General features: G+C 45.5%; 1 protein-coding gene across 1 annotated transcript in view; it reads right to left on the reverse strand.

The window, feature by feature from the left end:
- Positions 1–17,600, reverse strand: part of LOC148501292 (lutropin-choriogonadotropic hormone receptor-like) — a 216,859-nt gene that overhangs the window by 103,983 nt on the left and 95,276 nt on the right. The window contains exon 4 of the mRNA XM_088450689.1: positions 16,513–16,587. Coding sequence (XP_088306815.1) covers positions 16,513–16,587 — 75 coding nt within the window. The remainder of the gene's footprint in view (positions 1–16,512; positions 16,588–17,600) is intronic.

Consider the following 17,600-nt stretch of genomic DNA (forward strand, 5'->3'; position numbering starts at 1 on the left):
CTTACGACCGCCTAAGGTGATGGTCGCGATGGTCAAGACCATCGCGACCATCGGGGATTACGACGAGACCCTAGGGTAGGGTCTCCCTTGTCGTAAGCCCCGGAGAGCTTTCAGCTCTGTCTGAGCCGGAAGCTCTCCACTGACATCACTAGTGATGTCAGTGGGGCCGCCCCCAAACGGTAGGCGTTCCCATGGGAACGCCCCCGTTTGGGCTGCCACCCCCCCGGCCCGCCTTCCAAACGGGTCGAGCTGTCAATCAACATCGACAGCTCGCCCCCTTTGGATCGAGACCCGCTACGACCGGCACTGTTGGTCGTAGCGGGCCTCACGCATGCGCACAACGGCGCCGTCGTGCGCATGCTCTGTGGGGGGCCATTGACCGGGTCCGAGCGCATCGGCGCTAACGACCGGGTCTGAATGACCCCCACAGTCTGCCCGCGGCCCGCATGGGCGCAGCCAAGGCGCCCTCCACTATGTGGCGCCCTACTCAGCTGCGTACCATGCGTATACATAGAACCGGCCCTGCTTCCCACAGATGTGGACTGCAGACTACTGCCCTCAGCCCCCACACACAATTGGTCTGCAGACTGCTACCCTCCCCCTCACCATACACACATACTTGGGCTGATAGTGACGGGCTGTTGTGTCTGCACATGGATATTACACTTTCACCTGCCAATGGCACAGCAGAGCCTGCAAGGTTTCGCTGAAGCTGGAAAGGCTGTTGCTGGGTCCTCAATGCCGGCTATGGGGACCGTATCACTATTGCCATAGGGATGCCGGCCGTCAGAATCCGGTCCCAGGACTAAAGATAGGCTTTGAAATGCCACCGGGAATTGAATACGGCCCATAAAGTTTTATTTATTTAAGTGTATGTATTGAAACTAACATCCCTATTAGAGTCATTGATTAGGACACTCATTGTTCATCTGTGCCGGTCGGTCTGCACGCGAGATCTCGCAATCTCTATTTACGGATGAGCCGTTGCTTATGGCCTTGTCCCCCAGGCTAAAAGTTGCCAGCCAGCCCCTGTATAACACCATATTACATTTATAACCAGGGCTAATCACTCCTCACATTAGGGCTTAATAATATCATGTCTGTGCTAATGTAATCTAATTGTACAGGTGAGCGCACATTTATTTCACAATAGAAGTCATTACAACCTGTGGCTACTGATGAAGTTGCAGCACTGTATGGCTTCCCTACAGCATGTGTTCACTGGAGATTGCAAAATGTAATTGGTCTGAATCATATAAACCTTTGTAATGAGATCTGACTAATGCTGGTGAAAACGACAAAAATGGGCTTGTACTGTTTCAGTTGAATACCTCCAAAATGTGTTAAAAAAACCCTATTGGATCTATCTTTTTTATTTTATTAATTTAGAATTCAATAAAATCTTTTTTATTTCTTTTTAATTTTTCTTTTTTTCTAGTCTAGATTAAACCTCTCCCTTTTCAAGAACCTGTGAAAGACCACTAAGTTGATCTGAGCATCCACTATTTTATATCACTGTTCAGAGAGACATAGATGGGTCCAGCATTAGGTTCCTGTAGTGCTATTTGGAGGATTCTGGGGTAACTCCAGGTGAGTTGGCTCTCAACTTATATATATATATTAGGGGTGAGCGGGTTCGGTTTTACTCGGTTCTTATCGCCACTTTACCGCAACTTTGGCTCGATTTCATTCGCTATCCAAAACACATGTTCGGCGACAGCCAATAAAAAGATCCGGTTAAAACCGAGTAAAACCGATCCCGCTCACCCCAGATATATATATATATATAAATGTGCGCGCTATTATCATGTGGCATAACAGTTTGCAGTTATATGTCCAGGTGCTATTATCAAAGCGTTAGGGACCAACGGTACAGAGGAGCCTTGACATGGCCCGGATGGCTTAAACATACAATACCTTTGCAAATTTATGCAACAAAGATCTCTGGATTACTATTACCATGTAGTATTCAAATCTTATTGCTGGTCTTTTGCAGTGTGCTGGGGGAAAAAAACATTTCCTTTTAATTTTTTCTTTTTTTCTAGTCTAGAATAACAAGTAGAACAGGTAAACACATAAGGGAGGACTCAATTAGCAGCGTGAATTACCCCGCGGCTAATTGCCGCACTGGACCTATTCAATTAGCGGGGATTCCTCGCGGGAGTCCCCGAGACCCCGAGCGCGAGTCCCCGCTGTCGGACTTTTAGTTCGCACTTCATGTAGGTGCGAAGTAAAATCCGTGTCAAAACGACCTAATCGACCTCGCGCGCGAGGAAAGAACACATTGATTCCGCAGTTTACGTGGAATCAGTGTGTTTCCGCTTGCGAGTCCCTATTTTATGGTGCGGGAAAAAGGCTATTTAATTGAATAGCTTTTCCCCGCGCCTCGTCATTGTAAAGTGGGGGTTGGGGACACGATTGCGCTGCCACGCCCCAGCACCACCCACTTATGCCTCCGCCACGCCCCCTGCTGCACCGACCTGACTGTCCCCTCCCCGAGGTGGTAGCCCAGAAAGTCGGTGAGTACATTACAGCTGTGAAACAATGATATCAATCGGCAAACGAGTCAGGACCATTTTAGGTATAGAAATGGCGAGGGCAGGAAGGAGACGTAATTTCGGGGGGTGGGCTTGTCATCATGGGTGTATGGGAACTTCCAATATGGAAGTCTAAGTCTACACTGTGTAGGGAGAAAATAAAGGGGGAGGGGGAGTTTTACTTGCTGGGAATGGAGTTTGGGAATAATAAGGGGGTGTGAAAACCAGTTAAGAGTTTAGCCAGGGTGCTGAGATCTGGTGAAATGTATAGACTGTGTCACGTAAGTTATGGGTTATCTCTTCCCTGCATGCAATGTACACACCCCTCTCATTCCATAGGAATTTACAAAATGAGAGGGCGTAGCCGTGCCCCTTACACTTGCCACACCCACCCACCACCTGGGCCCACCTGTGTCTCGGTGACAACATACCATCCTAAATTACAAATCAATTGTCTAGATAGAAAAACAATAAACTCCCTATGGTTGATATGTGCACTATACCTTACCGACTTAACACAACTAAAACTTATCTTAAAATAAACAAACGGACAACAGGAGTTGGATTTAAAATTAAAGGTCAAATTTATTTGACATCAGATTATTAATAATTAATCATATTAAATTTGGGTTATCTAATTAGATAATTAGATGATGCCAATTGAAATTAATTGTGAGCTTAAAGTTAGTATGGTGGCGGACAACAAAGAACGGACACTCCCACAGACACAGGCAGACCAAACACATCACTCGTTGGTGTTCAACTCTCCCCAAAAAGCATGCCCGGACGAGCTGTGTCATTCCCGGAAGGGATGGGTTTGGCCTCTCATTGATCCAGGAGAGCGCACCCATCTAATTTGTATAACTAAAAGCACACTACCGTTCTTTCTGCCAAAGCGAGGCAACTCAAAGCCGCAGTCCGCCACCACAAACTAAACCCAACTCCACCAGCACAAAACAGAAGTAAAACTGCCCCTGACAAAAAGGTCCCCATCAGACCCAACAAATGCATGTATTAGATCATGAGTGCATGATAAACCAAAGTCCCCATCAGACCTGACAAGTGCACGTATTAGATCATGAGTGCATGATAAACCAAGGTCCCCATCAGACCTGACAAATGCACATATTAGATCAGGAGTGCATGATAAACCAACAACTCCCCCATCATATCCATCCAAGTGCACGATCAACATCTTATATTCTGAGTGCATGGTAAACCAAGGTCCCCATCAGACCCAACAAATGCACGTATGAGATCATAAGTGCATGATAAACCAACAACTCCGCCATCATATCCACCCAAGTGCACGATCAACATCTTATATTCTGAGTGCATGGTAAACCAAGGTCCCCATCAGACCTAGCAAATGCACGTATTAGATCATAAGTGCATGATAAACCAACAACTCCGCCATCATATCCATCCAAGTGCACGATCAACATCTTATATTCTGAGTGCATGGTAAACCAAGGTCCCCATCAGACCTAGCAAATGCACGTATTAGATCATGAGTGCATGGTAAACCAAGGTCCCCATCAGACCTAGCAAATGCACGTATTAGATCATGAGTGTATGATGAACCAACAACTCCGCCATCATGTCCATCCAAGTGCACGATCAACACCTTTAGGCCAACCAAACATTTGCACCATATACATCAGACGCCCCTTCAATTCATGTCACAGCATTCCTCTATCCATCCACATACAAGACAACATACAACAACAAAAACGATGTTAGTGACAAACACAAGCATGCTAACCAGGCTGGAGGTAAAAACAAAACCTACTAGGATCTTTTCTACTTATCTGGGGAACTATTTGTTGCCTCCGTAGGAAAAATAAAAATCCCTCCAAACCCCTGAAAGCGAGTAGTCTAAACCCCTGGTTAGCATGCCGAAGAAGCGCTACCAAGCACCCTGCCCGCGACGCATCCTGCGCAACACAGAATCCTCGCTGCACAATACATCCCGCTAAAGCAGCGCAGCTGCCGAAACACGAAATGCGCCATGAAACGCCATTGCAAATGCCAATTTGAGCAAATTAAATTCAATTTGGTTCACCCAGCTAACGTTACCCATTTTAGCAATGCAACCAATCTATTCAGCAAACCACTGCACCATCAATCTGGTCAGCAGAGGTCATAGCTGCAGCAACACCTGCAGAGGAGGGAGAACATGCACAAAATCCATAACCACATTCGCAGACGTAGAAGGAGAAACCAAAGGGTGCAGCACCAGGACTTAACACCCCTAGCAAATGGTAAACGCGTAAAAATTTACCTGGGGGTGGGGGGGCCGCAAAGTTTTCTACAAGTGTGCAGACGACTGCGCCAACTCTGGGGAGGCTGCCGTGGACTGCGCCGCCAAGAAAAGGTGCCAAATAACAAAAGATAATAAGAGGACCTGATTCAGTGTCCTGTTTCAGACATGACCTGATTATAGTAGCATGAAATAATATAAAAACCCAATGGGAGTGAACTAAATGGTTGGTATGAACAGGGCCGAATTGATGGCCACATGGGCCTGGAGCTGAAAATGACCAAGGGCCTATTATGAGAAGCAGGAGGCGGCGTGACCAGTGCTATGTGGGTGTGTCCAGTAAAATGTGGGCGTGTACCCCCTATACGCTCTGCCCCAATGTCTCCCTAATTATGTAAAAAGGAAAAAAATCCTTCATTTTGTGAGGTAAATAGAAATACAATTTTACTACTTATGATTTATGGCTGACCGTGTGGAGAGCTGATGGCCAGTCAACATCATGTTGTCATGGCAATGGGCCTATTTTTATGTGGAGGCCTGGAGCTGTAGCTCCATCCGCCCCATTGTTAATCTGGCCCTAGGTATGAATACCATGACATTTAAATAAATTTCAAAGCACCTCCAACAGGTTTAACTAAAGTGAAACACATGTACAATACGAGGCTGACATATCACCTGATCATAGGGGTGTGAACGGGGAGATCAATGTATGTAACATAATTTCATCACGAACGGAACGTTGTTATTAACGTTGCGGGTGATAGTTGTCCTAATAACTCTAGCCATACATCCTTTGAATATGAGGTCAGAACGTGTGATATAGGGAGAGACTAGTATATAGATGAATCAATACTCCAGATACAAGGAGGCATGATGAATCAGTATGAATTGTTATGATATTTAACACAGGAATATGAATAAATAACCTCATATTTAAATACCTACTAGGTAATTCTGACCAAACAGAAGGATAATATGAAGAGTGGCTAAACCAGAGCTGTGTCACGCTACTATTACATTTATCGATAGAAGTGCAGAAATAAGGATATACTGCACTAGATAATTAAATATGTAGATTTCAGACACAATAAAACACTATAAAGTGTACAAATAAAAGATTTTGTGACTGAGCACTACTGCATTTTCAATCATACTGTGTATTTGTGTATGCATAGGCAAACACAGGGGGGGTTTCTGTCTGCCTGGAAACCCCCCTCCCCAGCAGATACCATGACCACAGTAGAAATAGTAATATAATAGAATTTTACTAGTGCTACATGTTCTTCTTAGTAAAACAAATGAAATAATTAGCACCACCTGTGGATCTTTTAACGTGTATCAGCCAGTAATAAATAACCTGTGCACCAACTAGGTGATCTGGAAAACATGCACTGTTAGGGATGCACTGCTATAGAGCCCAATATGTACATATATGTCCAGGGAAGTGCAAGGTTCTTCTGCTGCTGCTCCAGGCTCCCGGACTTGCTCCAATGCTCTGGAATGGTGCCCACATCTAAAATAAAAACATTCAGCTCAGGCAGGATGGCCCTACTGCCGCATCTAATGGCTTACTATGATCCTGTATATGCTGGAATTATGACACACAATACACTTTGTATGATGCATATTAAAGCTGGATAAGTACTAATTCTGCCCTCTTCATGGACTGGCCACACTTGCTCTAAAATCAAGCATTTAGAAACCCCCCTCTAGAAATCCTGCGTTTGCCACTGCTATGTCCTTAATTTTTCTTATTTTTGTCTCTATTTTGCTGTGTTTTAAGGAACCACCTATGTGGATATGAATAAGAAATTAAAAGTTATGTTTTAACTGAAATTTATTGCGAGACTGTGCACTCGTATGGGAATCCTTGTCTCTTTATTCTGCAAAGGTGCCAAAGCCACTAAAGCATTTGCTGCCGCCAAAGGATCCGCAATTGACGCAGGTAGGGAAGGCCGAGAACTGGGAGGAGCAAGCATAGGTGCGGAACCCGTGAGTATGGGGTGGGAGGAAGGTAATGAAACCTGCTGTACTACACATGCAGCATCACCTAGTGAAAACCGTCGGGAAAAACACGTATATTACGAAAGCGCGCCCGCCGCACACGTGTGCTAATGGCGGGGTGTAGGTGTGACCCAGCGCCAAGTGACCCCCGCCAGTGGCAAATGCAGGATTTCTAGGGTTTCCCAATGTGTAATTTTAGAGTGTGTCCAGTTTTTCTTTTTTATATATTGAGTGTCCATGAATTCCAGCATATACTGACCACATACAGGACCCACAATCACAATAACTAAACCTGCACAGCAGCCATTAGATGTGGCAGTAGGGACATCGTGACTGAGCTGAATGTTTTTGTTACAGATTTGGGCACAATTCCAGAGTATTGGAGCAAGTCTGGGGGAGCAGCAGATGAACCTAGCACTGTTCTGCACATATATATATATACATATTGGGCTCTATAACAGCACCTCCATAATGGTGCCAGTATGCTGCATTCAAATCACTGGCCAGAGAGGTGCCCAGATCCGGAGCAGTGCAAAAACATCCCACCCCCCACCCCTACCTGGCCTAGAGCCCCTGAGTACTGGGGCAGCAATGTCCGTTAGCCCCGCCCCCCGCCCGGAACGCCGCTGACCCCGGCCGGGGACAGCAGCTATCAGGACCCAGCCATCGTTGCCAAGTCCGCTTATAACAAGCGGAATTGGGCTTCTTTTTTTGCAAGTTGCTTCTTTTTTTTGGAAGTAGCTTGTTGCTTGTTTTTGGGCTTATTTTTTTTGTGTGCATTGCAGAGGCACCCCTAGGGGTAAGTAAGTGTGTGTGTTTTACACTGGTAGTGACTGAGGGAGGGGGGAAGGTTGTGTCTGGGGAATAGAGGGCAGTGGACAGGGTGAAGTTGGAGGGGGCAGGCAAGAAGGAGAGGTAAACTAGATGATAGAAATGAGGCAGGTACATGGGGGCGAGTTAATATTACTGAGGCTGTTAAAAAGAGGGGATAATGGAATTAGACAGGTGACAGAAATGAAGGAGGTAAAGAAGAGGGGTGAGAGAAATGAGCAGAAGAGTCAGTTAAAGGAAAGGTGGGTACACACTAGACGATATGTCGTCCTGATCCTGCGGATTGGGCTGACATATCGTCCAAATCGGCCAGTGTGTACCCACTATGCTTGACCCTGCGCACTCCTGCGGGTCGCCCATCAGGGTTGTTCCGTCTCCCTCCCTGAACGACCCAGATGCCGACGCTGGCATAGTGGATGGAGCCGGTGCCCGACATATCGGGCGTTCGGTCACCGCATCGTGCAGTATGTATCGACCAGCCGATATATATTGCGTGGTCGGGCAAGTGTGTACCCAGCTGAAGACTGGCAAGGGAATGAGGTATGAAAAGAGGGAGGAGGTAAAAATATGGAGGCTGGTGTAGAGGGAGAAAAGCAATATAGGCAGATAAGGCTGTGCATACACTAACATATTTAGGTTAGAAAAGAGGGGGAATAAAGGAAGTTAACCAGGTAGAGAGTGAGGACAAAGAGACACCCCCATAAATTGGGCTTTATTATTCGGCTTTTTAGGATTGGGTTGGGCTTGTTTTGGGCTTGTTTGCTTATAGGTTGCTTGTTTTCCATTTCAGAGTTGGCAACACTGGACCCAGCCCCCCGGCCCGCACCAGTGGCGGGGACAAGCGAAAGGACCGCTGACCCCGTCATGTGTGAGGCCGCTCAGGACGCGCCTGCAGCAGCCACGCGGTCCGCGTCCTTCACAAGTATGCAGCACAACGGGACCCGCCACACAACACCACCAGGAGCCTCCGGCCCCGGCACAGTGTCACTGGATGTGACTCGCGCGGCGGGTCACGTGACTGCAAGCCGCATGGGACACAGCAGGGCCCGCTCTGGCTAAAGCTGGGCGGGGAGGCATAGCAAGGGGGGAGCCGCTCAACAGGAGGTGGGAGGGAGAAGGTTAGTGAGAAAAACAAGGTAAAATAAAAGTGAGAAATAAAGTAAAAGCGAGACTATAAAAGAGCAGAAATACTGGGATACAGGAGGAGGAAGAGAAGAATAGACTAAGTACAGAAAGGAAATAAAGAGAAAGAAAAGACGGACAATGCACAGATTTATACAATCACATTGCACAGATCACTTCCCTGACTCCTGCCAGAAATTTCCAGAAACAAATAGGAGAGGAGCCTTTGGCTAACAGACCTAATATACCAGCAAGGCCACACCCCCAAGGATCCCTATAGGCTAACACTAATGACTGACACTTACCAACAAAAGTCTTTACAGGTATATTGCCCCCACAACCATGGGGTTTAAACTGGCTCAGTCAGATTGCGCCTGCCTTACGCTGTCCTTCTCATACTAAATAGTTTTTTTTAAAATGATTAACATTTATAACATGTACCTATATAACGCTTTACAACTGGGAACAAAAAGATAACAAGACTGGGCAATCACATACAGCCAAAGAGGTAAGAGGGCCCTGCTCGCAATCATACACTCTACTGTGCAGATACATTTTGTAATGATTTTCTTTAGTATTTGGTAACCCATATATATATATATATATATATATATATATATATTTTAGGGGTGTGCAGCGGCCACTTTTCGTGTTTTGGTTTTGGATCTGGATCTTTCTTCATGTTTTGGATCTGGATTGGTTTTGCCAAAACCACCCTTCCGTGTTTTGGGTTCTGGGTTTTGTGTTTTGGATCTGTATTTTTTTTTAAAAAAAGCATAAAAACAGCTAAAATCACAGAGAATTTGTGGGTTTTTCTGCTACTATGCTATTTTTAACCTCAATAACCTTCATTTCCACTCATTTCCAGTCTATTCTGAACACCTCACACCTCACAATATTGTTTTTATGGCCAAAAGGTTGCACCGAGGTAGCTGGATGACTATGCTAAGCGACACGAGTGGGTGGCAAAAACACGTGGCCCATCTAGGAGTGACACTGCAGTGGCAGACAGGATGGCAGCTTGAAAAACTAGGCCCCAAACAGTACATACTGCAAAGAAAAAAAAGAGGTGCAAGATGGAATTGTCCTTGGGCCCTCCCACCCACCCTTATGTTGTATAAATAGGACATGCACACTTTAACAAACCAAACATTTCAGCGCCAGGGTCTGCCACATGACTGTGGCTGAAATGATTGGTTCGTTTGGGCCCCCACAAAACAAGCTGGCAATTAATGTGTCCCTGTACAAACTGGCTCTACGGAGGCAAGATGTCGTCCTCATCCTCCTCATCCACCGATTCCTTGGATAAAACGGGAAAAAGGGATTTAGGTGTCCCTGGACTGTTTACGGTCTTACCCAAAGTTTCTAAACTTGACAGTAACTTTTTACGAATGCGCTGCAGGTGACGTATAAGGGAGGATGTTCCTAGGTGGTTAACGTACCTACCCCTACTTATTTCACCTTTACATATGGTACATATGGCAAGACAGTTGTTGTCTGGATTTGGATAGAAATATTGCCAGACCAAGGAGGTGGAATGTTTGGTCTTCTGCCCAGGCATGACCGTGATGGGCTTTTTCATCCCACGGACAACAACTGTCTCCCCCGGAGCCTGATTTAAACAAACCACATCACCATCAGAATCCTCCTCGCCAACTTCTTCCTCAGCGCCAGCTACACCAGTATCCTCATCCTGTTGTACTTCAACAGTGACATCTTCAATTTGCATATCAGCAAGTGGACTGTGGTTGCTCCTTTCAGCACTTGCAGGGGGCGTGCAAATGGTGGAAAGAGCCACCTCTTCCCGTCCAGTGGTGGGAAGGTCAGGCATCGCAACCGCCACCACACTTGGACTCTCCTTGGGGATTTGTGATATCTTCTTAGAACGCACAGTTCTTCGCTGTGCTTTTGCCAGCTTAACTAATTTGATTTTTCTAGCGGGGGGAGGGCTTCCATCGTCATGTGAAGCTGAACCACTAGTCATGAACATAGGGAAAGACCTTAGCCGTTCCTTGCCACTCCGTGTCGTAAATGGCATATTGGCAAGTTTACGTTTCTCTTCAGATGATTTAAATGTTTTTTTACGGTCATTTTCCTGAACTTTGTCATTTGGGATTGTATGTGCCCTCTACTATGACATTGGGCATCGGCCTTGGCAGACGACGTTGATGGCATGTTATCGTCTATGTTATGACTAGTGGCAGCAGCTTCAGCACTAGGAGGAAGTGGTTCTTTATCTTTCCCTATTTTATTTTTATCGGAGAAAGTTTGGTCCTCCATTTATGTTATATTGATATATATGTGTGGCTAAGGCGCACACAAACACAGAAAATATTTTTTTATTTTTGTTGGAGACTAGTGCACTTTGTGGGTTACACCACCCTTTAAGAAATGAGCCAGCCGGCCCTTTACTTATGGACACAGGCGCACGCTTGGCACTACTTTGTTGATGCACGTGCGGCTACTGCGCACACAATTCACAAACACAAAAAAATATATTTTTTTATTTTGTTTGGAGTGCACTTTGGGGGTTACAGCAGCCTTTAACGGTCAAGCCAGCCGGCCTTTTACCTATGACACAGGCGCACGCTTGGCACTACTTTGTTGATGCACGTGCGGCTACTGCGCACACAATTCACAAACACAAAAAAAAATATTTTTTATTTTGTTCGGAGTGCACTTTGGGGGTTACAGCACCCTTTAACGGACAAGCCAGCTAGCCTTTTACTTATGGGACACAGGCGCACGCTTGGAGCTGCTCCTTTGTTGATGCACGTGCAGCCACAGTGCACACAATTCAGAAACACAGAAATTTTTTTTTTATTTTGTTTGAAGTGCACTTTGGGGGTTACAGCACCCTTTAACGGTCAAGCCAGCCGGCCCTTTACTTATGACACAGGCGCACTCTTGGCACTACTTTGTTGATGCACGTGCGGCTACTGCTCACACAATTCACAAACACAGAAAAAATATTTATTTTTTTTGCACTTGGGGGGAGCACCCCTGATGGACAGAGCACCCCCTGGACAACACTACAGCACCCCTTTAGGACTGGGACACTGCACAGGACTTTGGAGTGGACACAGCCCCTATGGACAACTGACTGCACAACACAGTCCATCCAGCCCCTATGGACTTTGGAGGAGTGGACACAGCCCCCTATGGACAACAGCAGCACAGCACAACACAGCCAGCCCCTATGGACTTTGGAGGAGTCGACACAGCCCCTATGGACAACAGCAGCACAGTACTACACAGCCAGCCCTATGGACTTTGGAGGAGTGGACAGAGCCCCTATGAACAACAGCAGTACAGCTCAACACAGCCAGCCCCAATGGACTTTGGAGGAGTGGACACAGCCCCTATGGACAACAGCAGCACAGCACAACACAGCCAGCCCCTATGGACTTTGGAGTGGTGACACAGCCCCTATGGACAACAGCAGCACAGCACAGCACAACACTACACTACACTACACAGCCCAGCCAGCCATACCTCCCACCCTCCCTCTTCACTGTCCACAGCCGAGTGAGAAAATGGCGCCGACGCGGGTACCTTATATAGAATCCAAAACCCGCAAGACCCGGAAGGCGGGATGATGACGTTTTGCCGCGATTTCAGATCCGAGTCAGGCGGGAAAAGTCGAGCCTGATTCGGATCGGCCTCGGATCGGGGGGACTCGGGGAGGGGGGGGGTTCGGATTTCAGAAATCCGAACCCACTCACCCCTAATATATATATATATATATATATATATATATATATATATATATATATATTGGATTATAATGATATATTTCTAATTGTTTCTTACAGTTTATTTTCCTTTAGAAAGGCGCTGAAGCACTGAGCCATATGTTAACAAAGCAATACATAGAACAGGTTATTTAAATCAATTTGAGGCTTCTGCTAATTACATTTCAAACTACTCAAGCTTGCTCTCTTTACATGGATGAATAGTTCTGCATTGGCTACAGTAAGCACCTTGAGTTTTCCTATAAATTATTATTGCTGGGGGAAAAACTGTCTTATACATACTGTACACACATTCATACACATGTACATACATACACACATTCATACATTCATACACATATTCATATACATACATACATACATACATACATTCATTCACACATACATACACACATTCATACATGCACACATTCATACATACACACATACATACATACACACATTCATACACACATACATACACAAATGCATACATATACAAACTGTACATACATACTTACACACACACATACATACATACTTACACATACATACATACACACACAAACACACACGCTGCACTTTATTTTTTATTGAAATTGGCAAGAAGCCTGTCTTGACATGAAATGTATGAGCGGAGAGTGACAGGTGTTCTATCTTTGCCATTAGAGTCTGTTGTCCCTGGCAACCTTCTGAGGACTCGTCACCAGGTTGGTTTCTTATTTTAGCATACACTATATTCTATGATTAAATGACAATTTTCAGCCTCAAGGGCTAATCAGTAACTGGACTGTGGGTGTGTTGTGATAATAGCATTGAAAGGCATAAAGGCAAGACACTGCAACACACGCCAAGGCTCGCTACAGTTTTCTGAGTCATTTTAAATATATTAACAGTGTACTAAGCAAAGGGATCATAGAAACCAGAGAGCACGAGTAATGACCGGGAGGTTTTTATCTTTCTGGAAGTTATTTTAGGTATCATAAAGAGAGTGACATGATAGTGCAATATTTAATGAGTTCTGTTAACTCCTCTGTCACTTCTAATACATTTTTGGTAAATGGGTTGGGTACGGGATGTTGGTGCTCGGGATCCCGACGGTCAGAAGCCCAATGCCGGCATGCCGACAAGGTCACAATCCAGACAGAAGTAGATAAGTATACTCTCCTTCCCCTACCCCTCCCTCCCCTCAGCCTAAACTTAACCCTCCCCCCTATTGCCAAACCTAACCCCCCCCAGTGCCTAACCCTCCCCTTACTGCCTAACCATCACCCTATTACTGTTGAGGTGTATTCTGACTGGTGTTGGGATTCCGGCACAGGCATTCTGAGCACCGACATCCTAACAGCCGGGTTAATAACTACATCCCCTGGTAAATTTAGTTGATTGGTTCCCATTATTAAAAGGGAATCCTTTAATCCTCTCCTATAGACTACCAACCTAACCAATTTTGCCATCTCACTCTTCCCAGTCTGTAAGCAAGGGGTCCTTACAGTAGCGTCACAAGAGGGGTGCGGGCTGCACCCGGGTGTCACCTGCCGAGGGGTGACACCAAGGTGCAGACTCCCTCTCAGTTACAGCAGCCGGGTGCTGCACTGTATAATTAAGTGCAGCACTCAGCTCGTCACACTGGTAGGGAGCCAGTTGCCACTGAACGTACCTCCGGCAAACCCCCCCCCCTGCTTCCAGGCTCCCAGTGATAACGGGACTGGAGGTTCAGCCATGAGGCCACTCCCCTTCCCACGAGACCACACCCCTTCCTGCAAGGCCACACCCCTTTTGGCGCCACGCAACACAACGGACCGGGACCGGGTAACACAGTGGGGAGGGACGCCACTGGGTCCTTAATACCCCTTTCCATTATGCTAAAATGGTAATAAGTTGGCACAATTGTTAAATGAATGTCTCCCCAAACCCATGTTCACCAATTTACCAACAGAAATAAATTATCACGGTTGTGCGGATTTAGTGGGTTCTCCATTGCCATCCAGTATTACTGCTACAGAGTAGCAGACTCTAATGAACCTCTGCTTTTCACCAGGAGGAGGATGGTGCTTTGCTGCTGGAATAGTCACAGGTCGCAGCTATGTGAGCAGTGTGGCAAGCTAATGTCAAACGAAGAAGAGAACGGAGCTGCGACTGGTCCACGGACAGACAGTGGAGTGTCAAGTACAATCCAGAAGGAATGTCAGGACCAGCCGGGTCAGCAAAAATCAGGATTAGAGTCAGAATCCATACACTCTCTGGGGTGGGGGTCGCACTTCGGCCCGCGGGTGGAACAGTGGGACAGTACTGTCCCGCTGAAATCGGGATGTTGGGGAGGGGTGCCGCTCTCCACGGGTGGCGCCCCTGTGCGACTGCAGTCGAACACCCCTAGAGCCGGCCCTGCTAATCCCCCTCTAAGTGCCTAAAACTAACCCCCCCTTCGCCGCTGCCTAAACCAAAGTCTCCCGTGGGGGGGGGGGGTGCCAAACCCTTACCCCCCCTTCCCCTAGCTTAACCCGAACCCTCCCAGGGGCTGCCTAACCCTAAGCCCTACCCTAACCCCCCCCCCCCCCGCAGCTGTCTGCGCCCGGCTTACCTTCGATCGCGATGCCGGGCTCCCGGCGTAGGTAAAATAACAGGTGTCAGGATTTCGACGCCTGTCATTAGACCCTTGCCGGGATTAGACAGTCGGGATGCCGACGGTCGGGAGTTAGACAGTCGGCATCCCACCTGCATACCTGATGACATATCTTCCTAACATCTGTTTTCAAACTTCATTCTAAAAACACAATTTCATTGAGACACATATTAAAAAATATTACATGAAATCTTCCTCTGACATAGTAAAGAATTGATTGTAAAAAAAATTAAGAAAATAAAAAAAGCTATATCCACTGGATCCACATGTGAAACCAAACATGTTATCTCACGAGTAATGAGGACTATAGTACATACAGTATACTGTAAAAGTCAATAAGAGATTAGCACATTTTTGACTAGCCTTTATTAAATCACATCGTTTTACAAAATCTATATAATTCAGTTATTTTTTTTTATATATATATATATTTATTATCAAAACAACATGCGATGAAATACAATAATCGGAACACAATAGTGTAACACATTTTGAGAAAAATTAAACATCTTTTCCATTAAAGTCCTATACAAACAATCAATCATCTAATACCGTGTTTCCCCGATAATAAGACCTACCCCGAAAATAAGCCCTACCCTTACTTTTGTAACCCGGTGTAAATTAAGCCCTACCCCGAAAATAAGACCTACCAAAATCCCATTTTGAGCTGGGAACGCTTCATAGCCCAGCGTTCCCAGTCATGCAGTGCGCGGGTGACGTCATGACGTCACCCGCGCGCTGAGGATCCTGTGCGGCCGCGCCTGCTGGATCATGTTAGATCCAGTCAGCGCGCAATTGAGAGGGACATCCCGGATGGCGGCGAGTCAGGTAAGTACTGTACTGGTGGGTGGGGGATCAATTACAGGGGGGCTTGCAATGCAATAAGGGAGGCTGCATAAGGGACACTGCTACAGGGGGGGGCCTGCATAAGGGGCACTGCTACAGGGGGGGCCTGCATAAGGGGTACTGCTACAGGGGGGGGCCTGCATAAGGGGCACTGCTACAGGGGGGGGCCTGCATAAGGGGCACTGCTACAGGGGGGGGCCTGCATAAGGGGTACTGCTGTCAATGTTAATTAAAATAAGACCTACCCCGAAAATAAGCCCTATGGTGTTTTTTTGAACAAAAAAAAAATAAGACTGTGTCTTATTATCGGGGAAACACGGTACATGATACATGTGCAATTAAATACATAAAATATAATTCAGTTATTCTAAATATCTTAACTGTGCATATATTTATATTTCCATGTCCCTTCTATGTGCTACCAATCCCAATATGCAGAGTGTATACTGTATATAAGACTAGGGCCAATTAGCATTTCCATGACACAAAGTTGTACTGTAGATAAACTTTCCAATAATTTATGTGCAATAAAGAAAAAAATAAGCAACTTACAAGTATTTTAGGTTTGTTATGTTTGCAAAAGCTCCAAATCCAATATGGACCAGGTTTTTAGTGTTCTGGATAATTCTGCAATAACAAAATATTATTTTGTTTTATTTCAAATGATACTTAGAAAATATATAGTGCTCTAAAATGGAATTCATAATCAACGAATGCATCTGTTCAGACAATCATTTGAATTATTGTACCTTTATTTAGGGTAATTAATGCAATCTCAATGTATGTAATCTATAGACAAAAGCAGGCCTGGGCTGGTTAGCACTGATAAGAAAGGCAATGTCATCCTGCACGGTTCTAAAACTTGTTGCGTATGATAAAACTCGTTGATAAATGGGCTCTTAGGACCAAAACTTCTTTAACCACTTAACTGACGAATTCTCTCTCCAAAAACCGCTCCAAAATTGTCGTTTTTTTTTATGATTGAATTAGGTCAGGAACAGCTTTTTAAAACTTATCCAACACGATTTTGTAAAAAAAAATTTTTTTAAGCGCTGTATACCATAAAAATGGCAATTTTTATGCTATATAGTACAGTTGACCATCGATAGAAACATCGATTGTGACCACAGCTACTGATGTTTCCTTAACATCGGTTGGGGGCTGCCATCTCTATACGTGTATATATTTATATATATATATATATATATATGTATACGTGCATATATATATAAAAATATATACATATACATACACATATATATACATCCACACATAGATACTTATGATGATATCGTCTGTCGACTTCGGTCCACTTCAGGGCCGTTCTAGACTCACAAAGGCATATCAACAATCCAGCGTGGTATACAGGTATGACAGTATATATACATATATTATGGCCAGGGCTCTGATTTATTCATGAGGTCATGGGGGTGGGGTTATCGTCAATGGGGAAGAGGCTGGGTGGAGTGAGGGAAGGACAGTGCTGACAGCGCTACCTTCCCTGCCCGGCGGCTGCTGCTAGCCGGAGTTGGAGGGAGAGAAGGACAGCGCTCACTTTCTCTCCTCAGATCTTCCCTCCATTATCCTAGGTGATTTTAATATTCCTATTGACATTCCCACAGAATCCTCTGCAGCTAAAC

Source organism: Taudactylus pleione, unplaced genomic scaffold (genome assembly GCF_031769625.1).
Source record: "Taudactylus pleione unplaced genomic scaffold, aTauple2 ptg000522l, whole genome shotgun sequence".
NCBI lineage: Eukaryota > Metazoa > Chordata > Amphibia > Anura > Myobatrachidae > Taudactylus > Taudactylus pleione.